Source organism: Saccopteryx bilineata, chromosome 11 (assembly GCF_036850765.1).
Source record: "Saccopteryx bilineata isolate mSacBil1 chromosome 11, mSacBil1_pri_phased_curated, whole genome shotgun sequence".
In the NCBI taxonomy this organism is placed as follows: Eukaryota; Metazoa; Chordata; class Mammalia; order Chiroptera; family Emballonuridae; genus Saccopteryx; species Saccopteryx bilineata.
This window is the reverse complement of record NC_089500.1, coordinates 32,491,216-32,506,008: the sequence shown is the minus strand read 5'-3', so window position 1 is coordinate 32,506,008 and position 14,793 is coordinate 32,491,216. Positions and strand designations below refer to the sequence as shown.

General features: G+C 43.5%; 1 protein-coding gene across 3 annotated transcripts; it reads left to right on the top strand.

Annotated features, from left to right (window-relative positions):
- Positions 1-1,204: 1,204 nt before the first annotated feature.
- C11H18orf21 (chromosome 11 C18orf21 homolog) lies at positions 1,205-14,459 on the top strand. 3 transcript variants are annotated; one of them, XR_010727474.1, is made up of 6 exons: positions 1,208-1,372; positions 1,460-1,482; positions 4,375-4,574; positions 6,564-6,763; positions 9,554-9,757; positions 11,926-14,459. XR_010727474.1 is itself a non-coding variant. In XM_066246817.1 (5 exons), exons 1-5 carry the CDS (start codon positions 1,296-1,298, stop codon positions 9,644-9,646), a joined length of 612 nt encoding a protein of 203 aa, XP_066102914.1. In that variant the 5' UTR covers positions 1,205-1,295; the 3' UTR covers positions 9,647-9,776. The 3 variants fall into 3 exon arrangements, 2 of the variants coding, with proteins under 2 accessions (XP_066102914.1, XP_066102913.1); XM_066246817.1 differs by lacking the exon at positions 11,926-14,459 and having other exon boundaries at positions 1,205-1,372; positions 6,564-6,782; positions 9,554-9,776; XM_066246816.1 differs by lacking the exon at positions 11,926-14,459 and having other exon boundaries at positions 9,554-9,776.
- The last annotated feature ends 334 nt before the right edge of the window (positions 14,460-14,793 follow it).

The window sequence follows — 14,793 nt, the reverse complement described above, 5'->3', positions numbered from 1 at the left end:
AGCAGAGGATGATTTTCCCCAAAATACAAAGATCTCCTAGAAATTGACAAACAACCCAACAGGAGATTTCTCTTTACAAGAGAAGACACAGACCATCAAGAAACACATGAAAGTAAGCTTTAGCTCACTAGTACTTAAGTGAACCTATAAGTTTTACTTTTTCACCTATCCAGTTTGACCCAGCTTTCTCAGACATTGATGCTAGGAGTATGAATTACTAAAACATTTTTAGGATGATCTGGTGAATAAAAAATATGCATATCATTCTACTCAGTAATTTCTCTTTTAGGAATTTAGACAAAAGAAATTTTTTTAGCCTGACCAGGTGGTGGCGCAGTGGATAGAGCGTCAAACTGGGATGCGGAAGGACCTAGGTTCGAGACCCCGAGGTCTCCAGCTTGAGCGCGGGCTCATCTGGCTTGAGCAAAGAGCTCACCAGCTTAGACCCAAGGTCGCTGGCTCCAGCAGGGGGTTACTCGGTCTGCTGAATGCCCACGGTCAAGGCACATGTGAGAAAGCAATCAATGAACAACTAAGAAGTCGCAACGTGCAACAAGAAACTGATGATTGATGCTTCTCATCTCTCTCTGTTCCTGTCTGTCTGTCCCTGTCTATCTCTGCCTCTGTTAAAAAAAAAAAAAAGAAAAGAAATTTTTTTAAAAAAAGCATCAGTGTATACAAGATGTTTGCTGCTGTACTGTTTGAACTAGCAAAGAAAGCAATGAAAAAAATTTGAATGTCCATCAATAGAAAAATGATTAAATAAATTATGGTTTATCACAATTTAAAACAATTAACTTTATGTTGGGTGACTTCAATTAAAAAGGGGGGGGGGACTCCGCACGTGCCGCACTGGAGGTCCCCTGTGACCGTGCATTCACCTGCCTCGCCAAAGTCAATACCCCGGATCGCGAATCTAGAGGGCGACATGGGCTGAGGAAATGACAACAGAGGTGTCAGAGAGGAGGCTATCAGCAGAGAAAGAGGAACCGGTGAGACACTGCTCCTTACATTGCTACACTACCATTGCCCCGTCAAGCTGCTCCGCCCAGGCACGCGTCTGAGGAGGATCCTCGCGGGCTCGGGGGCGGGGGCGGGGGCGGGAGCAGGGGCGGAGTCCGGGAGATGGTCCGACTGGCGCGGGACAGACACGAAAGAAACCGGAACTCCTCATCTAAAGCGCCGGTTTCCGGAGGGACCTTAGGTCCCGACGTCCAAGTCCGCCACGCCCGGAATCCAGGTTCCGGAGCCTCCTTTAGTCCCGGTGTGTTAATGGCGTGGTTACTGGGGTGGTGATGAGGCAGAAGCATTACCTTGAGGCTGCGGCTCGGAAACTGCAAGATAGCTGTCCGGGCCAGGCCCGCTATCTCCTGTAAGACAAGGACGGGAGGGGGCCGGGAGGCAAGCGGCAAGGAAGTGTTGTTCCCTCTTTCCTTACGGATCTCTTACTCTTTTACAGCTGGGCCTACAGCTCGTCCCACGGTAAGGAGTCATCGCCCCACTGCCTTCATCCCCACCCCCACCCCCACACCCTCCTGCGCCAAGGATTAATGTGCCTTAACTTGCCTGACCTTTTAGCGGCATTCGACACATTAATCAGTCTTCTTGAAATAGTTTCCTTACTTGACTTCCAGGTTATCACATAGTCATCTTCCTGCCTCTTCATCCAGTACATCTCTATCTGCTTCACTCGTTCCTCCTAATTTTCCCAGCCTCTATAAATGTTTGGAAGTGTCCTAGAATTCTGCCCTGGGACCTCTTTTCTAGCTGCACTCACTTCCTTGGTGACAGTTTTCCATCTAGTCTTATGGCTTTTAAATTCCGTATACTGAGGACTTCCAAATTTCTATCCCCAGCCCAGACCTCTCCACCAAATTCTAGACTGAGATTCAGATGCGTTCTTGACAACTTTTGAATGTATCAGGCCAGAACCTGAGATTTACCCCCCTCCCCAACACAATTCTTCCCGTTTCAGCAAATAAAAACTTTTATCAGCCCCCAATCCTTGAGACAGTTTTTGACTCCCTAACAGCATACCTCCCAAACCTTGTGTCACCAGATCTGATTGGCTTTAAAATAGACCCATAATCTAGCCTAGGGGTCCCCAAACTACCCTGCAGCCCCCTGAGGCCATTTATCCGCCCCCGCTGGACTTCCGGAAGGGGCACCTCTTTCATTGGTGGTCAGTGAGAGGAGCACATTGACCATCTCATTAGCCAAAAGCAGGCCCATAGTTCCCAGTGAAATACTGGTCAGTTTGTTGATTTAAATTTACTTGTTCTTTATTTTAAATATTGTATTTGTTCCCATTTTGTTTTTTTACTTTAAAATAAGATATGTTCAGTGTGCATAGGAATTTGTTCATAGTTTTTTTTTATAGTCCGGCCCTCCAACGGTCTGAGGGACAGTGAACTGGCCCCCTGTGTAAAAAGTTTGGGGACCCCTGATCTAGCCACTTCTCACCACCTCCATTTTAACACTGTGGTCCAAACCACCAGTCTTCCAGATTATTGCCAACAGTTCCCATGCATTTCTGTAGGCTATTCTCAACCCAGAAGCCAAAGTGAGTGTAATAACCTAAGCTAGATCATGTCACTCCTTTGCTGCACACTCTTTGAGGAAAAGTGAAAATCTTTTGAAAGGACTACAAAGCCTCAGCATTACCTCTCTGACCTACTGTCCCTTTGGTTCCCTTGAATTTAACCACTAGTAGATTGTTTCACAGTCTCTACCCTTCTTTTTCCTAGAACTCTTACATATCTGCTTCGCTTCATCCCTCCCTCCCTGTAGTCTCTGCACATGTCACTCTACGAAGCCTTCACTGGCTGCCTTCTTTAAGATTACAGTAGCGGCCCTGGCCGGTTGGTTCAGTGGTAGAGCATCGGCCTGGCGTGCAGAAGTCCTGGGTTCGATTCCCGGCCAGGGCACACAGGAGAAGCACCCATCTGCTTCTCCACCCCTCCCCCTCTCCTTCCTCTCTGTCTCTCTCTTCCCCTCCTGCAGCCGAGGCTCCACTGGAGCAAAGATGGCCTGGGCGCTGGGGATGGCTCCTCGGCCTCTGCCCCAGGCGCTAGAATGGCTCTGGTCACAACAGAACGAGGCCGCCTGGTGGGCAGAGCATCACCTCCTGGTGGGTGTGCCGGGTGGATCCCAGTCTGGCGCATGTGGGAGTCTGTCTGACTGTCTTTCCCCGTTTCCGGCTTCAGAAAAATACAGAAAAAAAACCAAAAAACAAAACAAACAAAAAGATTACAGTAGCTCCATCACCACTTCCTGTTCATCTTTTCTTTCTTTTTTCTTCCCAATTCTTCACATTTGGTGGTGTTATATTTATTGTCTTTCTCCACAGAGTTTCCTTTTGCTTACTGCTGTCTTCCCAGCTTCCAGCACAGTGCCTGACACTTAACAGTCACTCAGTAAATATGAGTGAATTTTACATTGGGCAGAGCTAGGTTACAAGCACGGTGTTTAGCTCCTCGCAGTACTGTTACATCCTTCGGATGCAGCACAGTGCTCACCAGTAAATATTCACTGAGTAAATAGATGGTGTATTCACCTTCCTTTTCAGCTGCATCTCCTTCATGCCCTCACCTCTACCTCCATAGCCACACTCTCTTTCTCACTGTACTTCTGCCTGAAAGCCCTTTTCCTGCAATGAATGCCATCTCCAAATACAGAATGTATAGTCATCTATGACAAACTTTGTCAAGCCTCTCTTTGAAGTGTTTCTGCCTGGTCCATGCAGAGTTTAAGAATTTTCAGAGGAAAACCAAACAAAAAAATAAATGATTTACATTATATTCTGTTATAGTTCTTGCCAGTCTTACCTTCATTTATTTAGGCTCTCCTAGATTGTGAGTTCTTTAAAAGGAGCAACTCTTTCACGTCCATATTTGTGTCTCCATGTCCTAGCATGGTAGATGGACAGGGAATGCTTTCTTGATTCATAAAGGGTCTGGGGCAAATCTGTTGTCTGTTACCTTGTACTGAGAGAACTACCTACAAAGACCAGTCCACAAACCACAAAACTGATAATTATAAAAGAAGTCACAGTAAACATAGTTCTTTTGAGATAAATGTGTTTGTAAAATAGGTGAGACATACAGCCTCTTTTACTTACTACAAGTAATGAGCGGCAGAGTGGAGAATTAATTGCCTTGTTGCTAAAAGGAATGAATGGATACAGCTACAGTGTTTTGCAAAATAAATTATTGCAAGTTTATCTTTTAATAAATTCTCATATTTTGAGTGTGCCTAAGGATAATGCATATCTGGTAATATATTAAATAATTTTTTCACATTTATAATATTGGCAGTTTGAGGTAACAAAATATTCTGATTTGTTGAATCATGAATTTCATTTGTTAATTTTAGATGCTAACAGTACTTTTGAAGGAACATGTCCATACTGTTTCCAGTTTCTGGTTCTGGATAATTCTCGAGTGCGCCTCAAACCAAAGCCCAAAGTGACACCCAAAATACAGAAACTTCTTAATCGAGAAGCAAGAAATTATACACTCAGTTTTAAAGAAGCAAAAATTGTGAAAAAGTACAAAGACTCTAAAAGTATATTGGTAAGATTTCAATTCCTAAACCAGAATTCTTTTACTTAAAATGAGGTTGATAGCCTGACCAGGTGGTGGTGCAATGGATAGAGTGTCAACCTGGGACGCTGAGGACTCAGGTTCAAACCCTGATGTCACTGGCTTGTGCACGGGATCACCAGCTTGAGGGCAGGGTTGCTGGCTTGAGCAAGGGGTCACTGGCTCAGCTGGAGCCCCTGGTCAAGCCATGTATGAGAAGCAATCAATGAACAACTTAAGAGCTGCAGCTACGAGTTGATGCTTCTCATCTCTCTCTCTCTTCTCTGTCCCTGTCAGTCCACTTCACTCTCTCTCTTGCTAACAAAAAATCAACAAAAAAAAGGTTAAGAATCAGCCTGAAAAAAAATCAGCCTGAACCTAACTCATTGAAATTGTTAATATATATACACAAAATTTTTTTCTAATAATTACTATTTCAGCAAGAGTACAGCTTATTTTTGTTTTCCCAATTAACCAAATATGAGCTTGCAGTTCTCAGATCTCATTGTGGAGCACAATTATTTTTTACAAATTTGAGGATTTCTTGAGCTGACCAGTGTGACTTCACTTGAACTGCAGCTACCACTAACTTATTTTTTCAGCTAATGGTCCTTTTCTTCAAACAACAGTCACTTATTTGTTAGGTGCCAGTGTCACTTGTTCAGTCATCCCCTTTCCATGTCAGAGGATATATTTGAGTTTATACTCAAGAAAGGTAAGCACTTATGTTTATTCATGAAACCTTTACTGAGGGTCTTATGCCAAATAATGCTAAATATTTGGGATATAAATTGGAATAAACAAAAATCAAATTGCTTGTGGTTTATTATATAAAGAACACTATCAGATACATTATTACCACTCTGCTGGGCACTGGATATTATGACAACTTATAATATCTGTCCTAAGATTCCAACTAGTAGTAACTTGGATTGGAACTGCCATATTTAGGAGTGTACCAGTATTGGACTGGTAAATGCATTTTGCTTTGTCATAAAATTGACTATTTAATCTATATCCAGCCTCTTCAAAGAATATAAAGCAACGTACATAGACCTTTGATACATGAGATCTTCCATTTTCATTTTCATCAGCTCATGAACATCAGAGTACTTCTCAGCTAAACTCATTTGTGTTAATTTTTGTTGAGGCCTGGGCTGAACCACTAAGATTTGAAGGGATCGCTTAAATTTTTAGTAATATTTGCCAGGTTTTATTGGGAAAAAGACTTGGAGTTCATCTGCAGAAAATGTTCAATGTCTACTGCTATTATAAAGAACTATCCGGGCCCTGGCTGGTTGGCTCAGTGGTAGAGTGTCGGCTTGGTGTGCAGGAGTCCCAGGTTCGATTCACGGCCAGGGCACACAGGAGAAGCGCCCATCTGCTTCTCCACCCCTCCCCCTCTCCTTCCTCTCTGTCTCTCTGTTCCCCTCCCACAGCCAAGGCTCCATTGGAGCAAAGATGGCCCAGGCGCTGGGGATGGCTCCTTGGCCTCTGCCTCAGGTGCTAGAGTGGCTCTGGTCACGACAGAGCGACGCCCGGATGGGCAGAGCATCGCCCCCTGGTGGGCGTGCGGGTGTCTGTCTGACTGTCTCCCCGTTTCCAGCTTCAGAAAAGTACAAAAAAAAAAAAAATTTTAAAAAAAAAAGAGCTATCCAGATGTTAAAGGGTATCATTCCCGGTGTTCTTCTCCACCACCCCCACCCCGCCCAAATATTGTTTTACAGGGAGAAAGTAGAAACTGTTATCTTTAACAGGTATTTTAAGTTAAGTACAAATGTTTAGTCATTTTTTTATTGCAAGTTTTCTCATTTTAAATTTGTTTGGACTCTTGCTAGGTTATAGGCTCCCCAGGCCAGCCTCTGTTACTGACCCTGTAGTACCAGGCCCACTCTCCCGCATATCAGAATTTAATGAACGTGTGCTTTACTGCAGTGTTATAAGAGAAATCACACCAAATCTTTCTTCTTTTTATGGTAGTTGGTTACTTGTAAAACCTGCAACAAGACAGTTAAACATCCTGGTAAAAGTAGGAGCTTTCTATCCGCATTGAAGAGCAGCCCTACCTCTCCTGTGAGTAAACTCAGCCTGAAGACGCCAGAGAGAAAGACCCCGAGTTCTGCAAACCTAAATCACAGTATGTCTGCCTCCAGAGGCAGGAGCCCAGCATTGATTTGCAGGTATCTAAAGTGTTTTCAGGTATTAAATTATTTCAGTTGCCATGTTAATTCTTGAGTATTTCTTCTAATTTCCTCTGTTATATACACTCTCAATTTGCCATGCAGTTCAGGCCTTGGTCCCCTTTTCTCCTCCATACCCTTTCTTCTCTAGTATCAGCTACTCCCACATCTTACATTCTTCTCTCTGCGTGACTTCTAGGTACCTCCCTCTACTTCCAACCTCTCCCTGTTCCTAGCTGCCTGCTAAATATAGCCACTTCAGCCCTCTACAGGTTCCCACAGCTGACTACTCAGAAAAACCTGCTTATCCTACTCAAGTTCTTTATTCTGTTAACAAACACGTCCTCTGTACATTCTGACTTGAAATGGCGGGTGCATTTGACTATTACAAGCAGTCACCGGGTTACGAATGAGATAGGTTCTGCAGGTTTGAAAATGTCTTAAGTATTTATTTACATAGACAAGTAAAAATAAGTACTGTGTTAAAACAAACATCTAAGTTGCATTTAATAGATAAATGTACCTGTTCCAACTTACATACAAATTCAACTTAATTAAGAACAAACCTATACAGCCTGACCTGTGGTGGCACAGTGGATAAAGCGTTGACCTGGAAATGCTGAGGTCACCGGTTCGAAACCCTGGTCAAGGCACACATCGGAGTTGATGTTTCCAGCTCCTCTTCCTTCTCTCTCTCTGTCTCTCTCTCCCTGTCTCTCTCCTCGCTAAAAATGAATAAATAAAATTAAAAAAAAATAACAATGAAAATAAGACTGATTTAAAAAAAAAAAAAAAAAAAAAACCTATACAACCTGTCCTATTCGTAACCCGGGACTGCCTGGACTGCCTTGTCCTTATCCACCTGCCAGTTTCTATCCTCCTTCATGGTTTCTGCAGCTGTTCTCTTCGTTTTCTCCCTGCTGCTGCTCTCTGTTCCGGTCTTCAGTCACCTGTTGCTGAGTCTTCCTGTTTAAACCAACCTTCCTCCCCCCTCTTCCTCTCCCCCTTCCCCTCTCCCCTCCCTCTTCCCCTCCCCCCTCCCTCTTCTCCTCTCCTCCCTTCCCCTCCCCTTCTCTCCCTTCCCTTCTCTCCTTTCAATAAAGATTTTATTTATTGGTTTTAGAGAGAAAGAAAGACAGGGAGGAGGAGCTGGAAGCATTAATTTGTAGGAGTTGCTTCTTGTGTGTGCCTTGACCAGGGAGGCTTGGGGTTTTGAACCGGCAACCTCAGCTTTCCAAGTGGATGCTCCATGCACTGTGCTACCACAGGTCAGGCCTGTTTAATTAAACCTTTCTGGTCTGATGTCTTCCTGAAGCATAGCTCTGATTAAAAGCACCTCGTTCTGTTCCATGTGGGCCACATGCTGCAGTAACGCTTTCCAGCTCTCCCTGTCTGCCACCAGTCTGTCTGCCTGTCTTACTTTGACTTATTTTATCCTCTGTGTCGGCAGAACCGAACAACTCACAATTTAGTTTCCTGCTCTAAAACTTTGTTCTTGCTGTTTATTCTAACAGAAATTCCTGTAGAAATCTAGTTAAATAGGGGTTTTTCAAATGACACTCAGTTATCTGTGACTGGGCACATGTTTTATTTTTAGTGGTCCTCAATGGTGTAGTCACTGTGATAATAAGTTTAATTCCATAGAATCTGGGAAAGGTGTTTTTGAACATTTGTTACAAAAGAAAAATAGTCTGGTAGTTTCTTGAACATAAATAACAAAATTCAGGAAGGACTAGATAATTATCTGCGTACTGAATTGGGCTTTTTAAAATACTGTGTTTATTAAGTAGGAATTACAATTGAGGCCCTGGCCACGTAGCTCAGTTGGTTAGAGCATTGGCCTGATACACCAAGGTTGTGGGTTCAGTACTGGTCACGGCACATGCAAGAATCAACCAATGAATGCATAAATAAGTGGAACAACAAATCAGTGTTTCTCTCTCTTTCTCTCTGTAAAGTAAATAAGTAAATAAAATTTGAAGACCAGTTTTCTCTATATTCCTGATTTAATTGTTTTTGATATTTGATATATGATAGGAATTCATTGTGAAAGTTTCCTCTTTATTGGATAAAAATAGATAAAAGAAAACTTGGCATACTTAAAATAATTCGCTTGCATTTAGACCAGACTGCTGTTTTACATATGTAGGAATGAGAAAGATATTTCACATTTACCTTATAGATAGGAAGGCAGAAGAGGGCTGAAAAACCCCAAATAAGGGTTCAGGAGATGGAATACAATTGGAAGAATCGTACCAGATGGGGAGTCATTTATTGAGTGAATAGATTTAGAGGGCCTCCTCTGTGCCTGGCATTGGTAAGAAGCACTGGACCATACAACCACTTGTACAAAGTGCTTGCCCTTTGGAGCTTATGTTCTGGGGGACATACAAGGGGATGATACCTACCTGTGTAGGTTGAAGTCCTTCACTTGTAAAGTGGTCTTGAGCTGTGAAGAAATATGTTTTCAAAGTCCTTGCTTAGCACTGTCATGAGTCTTGGTATCAGACTTAAAAGGAACTCAAACCTGATGACACTTTACCTTTTTAGCCTTCTCTTTCAGGTGTGATCGAAGCTTCCAGAAAACGCTGACCAAATAAATGTTGCTGATAGCCTAGTGAGTGAGGAGGTTTTTGGGAGTGACTGCTGGGTGCAGCCACTGCTCGCCGTGTATGGCCACCATATGGAAAAGTAGAAAACGTTTCTAGTAGCAGTTTAGGCAAAGCTGGAAAAACACTTTAAACTATTATTTGTCGGTATACCTGAGGGTGGTTTTATGTTTCTTTTCAGAACACCTACGTCTGGACAGTCAACACCCACTTGCTCCTCAAAAAATGTGAAGAAAACAAAGAAACACTTCTCTCAACTAAAAATGTTGCTTAGTCAGAGTGAATCCCAAAAGAATTCAAAGGTGGACTTCAGAAATTTCTTATCTTCTTTGTAAAGGATGGACTATGAAAATAAGAAATATTTAATGCAATTTTTGAAACTAAGGTTAGAAAAACAGCTTTTTTTTTTTTTTTTTTTTTTTTTTTTTCATTTTTCTGAAACTGGAAACAGGGAGAGACAGTCAGACAGACTCCCGCATGCGCCCGACCGGGATCCACCCGGCACGCCCACCAGGGGCGAAGCTCTGCCCACCAGGGGGCGATGCTCTGCCCATCCTGGGCGTCGCCATGTTGCGACCAGAGCCACTCTAGCGCTTGAGGCAGAGGCCACAGAGCCATCCCCAGCGCCCGGGCCATCTTTGCTCCAATGGAGCCTTGGCTGCGAGAGGGGAAGAGAGAGACAGAGAGGAAAGCGCGGCGGAGGGGTGGAGAAGCAAATGGGCGCTTCTCCTATGTGCCCTGGCCGGGAATCGAACCCGGGTCCTCCGCACGCTAGGCCGACGCTCTACCGCTGGAAAAACAGCTTTTTAAAAACTTTTATTCTTTAAATACATAAAATCTGGGGTCCAAAAGCAGACTTTTCTTGGCATTTTTCAGTGTTTGAGAAAATACCTTGTTAGAAATAACTTAAACCTGCCTACCTCGAAGGGTGGTTCTGAGAATCAAAAACACTTGAAAAGTGTCTGACCTGCAGTGGCACAGTGGATAAAGCGTCGACTTGGAAATGCTGAGGTCGCCGGTTCGAAACCCTGGGCTTGCCTGGTCAAGGCACATATGGGAGTTGATGCTTCCAGCTCCTCCCCCTTCTCTCTCCCCTCTCTCTCTCTCTCTCTCTCCTCTCTAAAAATGAATAAATTAATTAATTAAAAAAAAAAAAAAACACTTGAAAAGTTCCTTGTAAGTAGTAGATACATTTGGACACTGAGCGGTTATATTATTTTCTCCTCCCTTAATTTACAGCTTCATTAAGGGACTTGAGACCTCTGAGAGGGTCGACTCCTTTCTGCCAGTAATGCTAATTTGGAAAAAGGATCAAGGATGTATGTCCGTTTCCCCACAATCCTCCACATAATTGTATATTAGTAAAATTTGAATATTCCTCTATTTTGCATGCAAAAGTAAATATTCTTGATTGTAGATGATTCAGACCAAATTTTTCATTTTTCAACCTTCTGTTCATTTGGTAATATTCTACCATAAATAGCCTTTCATTTGCTCTGGTGAAGTCTAAGTTTATTATTTCTAAGTCTAAAATTTACACTAGAAAATAACATAGTAAGAGTTGAGCTGTCTTAAGTTTTCTCAGGACCACAGATACACTTTTTAAAAACGATAGGCTAGAATTGTATTCAACCTGTTTATAAAAAGCTCTTCAAATGATTTGGGTAATTAAACTATGTCTCCAAGCCCCTCTAATGCTACAGTTTAAAACCGTCAAAAGGACAATGGTGACTTTTAATGTGATCCCTACTCAGATTTTAGAACTCTGAGCAATGTTCCTAAGTGTATCACCAGAGGGACAGTGCCGAGGACCCCTGGGACTCAGTACAATTGCACCTGGGGCTGAGTTCTCACCAGAGGGACAGTGCCGAGGACCCCCTGGGACTCAGTACAATTGTACGTGGAGCTGAGTTCTCACCAGAGGGACAGTGCCGAGGACCCCCTGGGACTCAGTACAATTGTACGTGGAGCTGAGTTCTCACCAGAAGGACAGTGCCGAGGACCCCTGGGACTCAGTACAATTGCACCTGGAGCTGAGTTCTCACCAGAAGGACAGTGCTGAGGACCCCTGGGACTCGGTACAATTGTACGTGGAGCTGAGTTCTCACCAGAGGGACAGTGCTGAGGACCCCTGGGACTCGGTACAATTGCACCTGGGGCTGAGTTCTCACCAGAGGGACAGTGCCGAGGACCCCTGGGACTCAGTACAGTTGTACGTGGAGCTGAGTTCTCACCAGAGGGACAGTGCCGAGGACCCCCTGGGACTCAGTACAATTGCACCTGGAGCTGAGTTCTCACCAGAGGGACAGTGCCGAGGACCCCTGGGACGGTACAATTGCACCTGGGGCTGAGTTCTCACCAGTGCTGCTCTTGCCTGCGTCCCTGCTGTTGGAAGAGGCAGCCTTCCCCCTGCCCAGCAGGCGTGGCCACCCAGCCGCCCTCCTCTGCCTCATGGCTCTTGGCCAGTGGGATAGTCCTGCCCTGTGCATCTTCAGCTTCTCCTTCTCCCTCCACTGGATCCTTTCTCTCAGCACTTTATTTTTTCTCTTTCAGTAAACCATTTACTGATGTATAACACATACACAGAGAAATGCTCAAATCCGACCACAAGCCTGATGTGGGTGTCTGTACTGGACTTGGAAACACCACGGAGGCCTGGTGAGACCGTCCCATGTGTCTCCCCCTCTGAGCTCTGTGGGGGCTGCAACTCCACAAAGTGCAGCTCAGCTAGAAAGTGTTCAGTATGCTGCTGTCTGTCCTGAGACTAAACTTACAATTAACTATAAATAGGATTTTTTTCTGAATAAGTCAATTTGCATATAATATTAGTTATGTGAAAAGAAATCCCAATTTTTCTTATAAAAATATTATGAGGGCCTGACCTGTGGTGGCGCAGTGGATAAAGCATCATCCTGGAAGCGCTGAGGTTGCCGGTTCAAAACCCTGGGCTTGCCTGGTCAAGGCACATATGGGAGTTGATGCGTCCTGCTCCTCCCCCCCTCCCCTCTCTATAATGAATAAATAAAATCTTTAAAAAAATAAATTAATTAAAATTAGGAAAATTTCTCAGAAACTTGCTTTCGTTTTTTAAAAATTTATTGTGGTGACATTGGTTAATAATACAAGTTTCAAGTGTATAATTCTTTAATACATCTGTATACTGCATTGTGTACAGAGTACATGTTTTAATGAAATACAATTAAAAATTTTTTTTCCCCATTGATTTTGAGAGAGAGAAGCATCAACTCGTTCAACTCCGTTTGTCCCATTTAGTATTGTGCTCATTGGTTGCTGCTTGTATGTGCCCTGGCCAGGGATCAAACCCGTGACCTCGGTGTACTAGAATGATGCTCTGTCTACTGACCCACCCCAGTCAGGGCTTAAGTGCAATTTTTATTTTATATTTTGATGCTCAAATTGTTACGAGTTGGCCAATGGGAGCCCCTTTTAGGCTGGCTTCTTTTAATCCCATCTAAACTTTGAAAGCAGACTCCTTGGTTTCTTTCACAGGAAAGTCCCAGAACCCTCTTCTCTGAGCCCTAAAACCTGTATGCAGTCACTCTCCAAGAAACCCTGCTACCTTTGTAGTGACACCAGAAATGGGATGTTGGCAATACTTTTACTGAGGGATAGAAATGGTATTGTACCGTGGCTGGATAGCTTAGTTGGTTAGATCATCATCCCAATGCATAAAGGTTGCTAGTTCGATCCCTGGTCAGGGCAATACAGAAACAGATTGATGTTCCTGTCTCTCACTTTTCCTTTCTCTCTGTGAAATAAATAAATAAAAAATATTAAAATAGAAAAAAGAAATGATATTGCTACAGTAGACTACTCCAGAGGCAGAGCTGGAAAAGATAAATCCTTAAAAACCCTTAGTTTGAGCCTGACCAGGCGGTGGCTCAGTGGATAGAGCGTCGAACTGGAATGCCAAGGACCCAGGTTCGAGACCCCAAGGTTGCCAGCTTGAGCGCGGGCTCATCTGGTTTGAGCAAAAGCTCACCAGCTTGGACCCAAGGTTGCTGGCTCAAGCAAGGGGTTACTCGGTCTGCTGAAAGCCCGTAGTCAAGGCACATATGAGAAAGCAATCAAATATGAGAGCAATCAATGAACAACTAAGGTGTCGCAATGCGCAACGAAAAACTAATGATTGATGCTATGCTTCTCATCTCTCCGTTCCTGTCTGTCTCTGTCTATCCCTCTCTCTGACTCTCTCTCTATCTCTGTAAAAACAAACAAACAAACAAAAAACCCCACAAAAACCCTTAGTTTGCCTGACCTGTGGTGGTGCAGTGGATAAGGCATCCACCTGGAACACTGAGGCCACCAGTGTGATCTTTGCCTGTTTCCTTATGTGTAAAATGAGAATAACAGCACTTAACCTCATAAAGATGCCATGAGGACTCAATGAGATGCTATGCTAAAAACACCTGTAAGAGTGGATAGCATATTGAGTGTTCCAGCCTGACCTGTGGTGGTGCAGTGGATAAAGCGTGGACCTGGAATGCTGAGGTCACCGGTTCAGCATTGCCTGGTCAAGGCACATATGGGAGTTGATGCTCCCTGCTCCTCCCCCTTCTCTTTCTCTCTCCACCCTCTAAAATGAATAAATTTTTAAAAAGAGTTTTCCAGCAGTTTGTGTTATCACAATCAAAAAAATCTCTCAAAATCTGAGTATCAACACCAACAATAAAACCACTAGACAAATAAAATCTAGCATTACTCTGGTGGTTGTCCTTTGAATGTACCTCACTTATGAAGTAGGCCATTGTTTTCAAGTATTTATAAAAATACATTTGTTGTGATTATATTGACAAAGACTCTCTTGACCAAACTTTAGACAGGCTTCTCTGAGCCCTCTTTTCAACAAGGCCTCGTTTTGGGCTCTGTCTTCACCTCCCTAGCCCAGTTTTAACCAGAATCTTACTAAGCCAGTTTAGCAAGAATTCTTCCACTCTTTATACATGATCACCTTGACCTACCTTCAGCAACAATCCCCTTGGCCTTCATGTCTCCTCTTAGTACTTTTCCATCCATTGACCTCACTCTGCTCCTTGGCTATAAAGTCAGCTGTCGACCTATCTTTCTTCCCTATTGCAAGTCAGTGGTCTTCCACACCTTAAACCAAGTGTTAGAACAGTTTTTCTTGAACACTATTGACATTGTCTAATATATCTTCATTCTAGTTCTTTGAAGGTCTTGACAGTTGAACTTCCTTCTAGTTTAGCTCAAGACAGTTCGGTTTTCTGACAAGTGATAGACTTACCTTGTGACTGTTCCTGAGGAGGCATGTAGGTACTGGAGGTTAAGGGGGGTTTGATCTGTGAATTCACTTCATGAAATGCATCAAGTCCAAGTGGTTCAATCTGCAAAGATACATGCAAGGGGGCCTTCCAGCCTCTGCTGAGTCTTCCCATAACG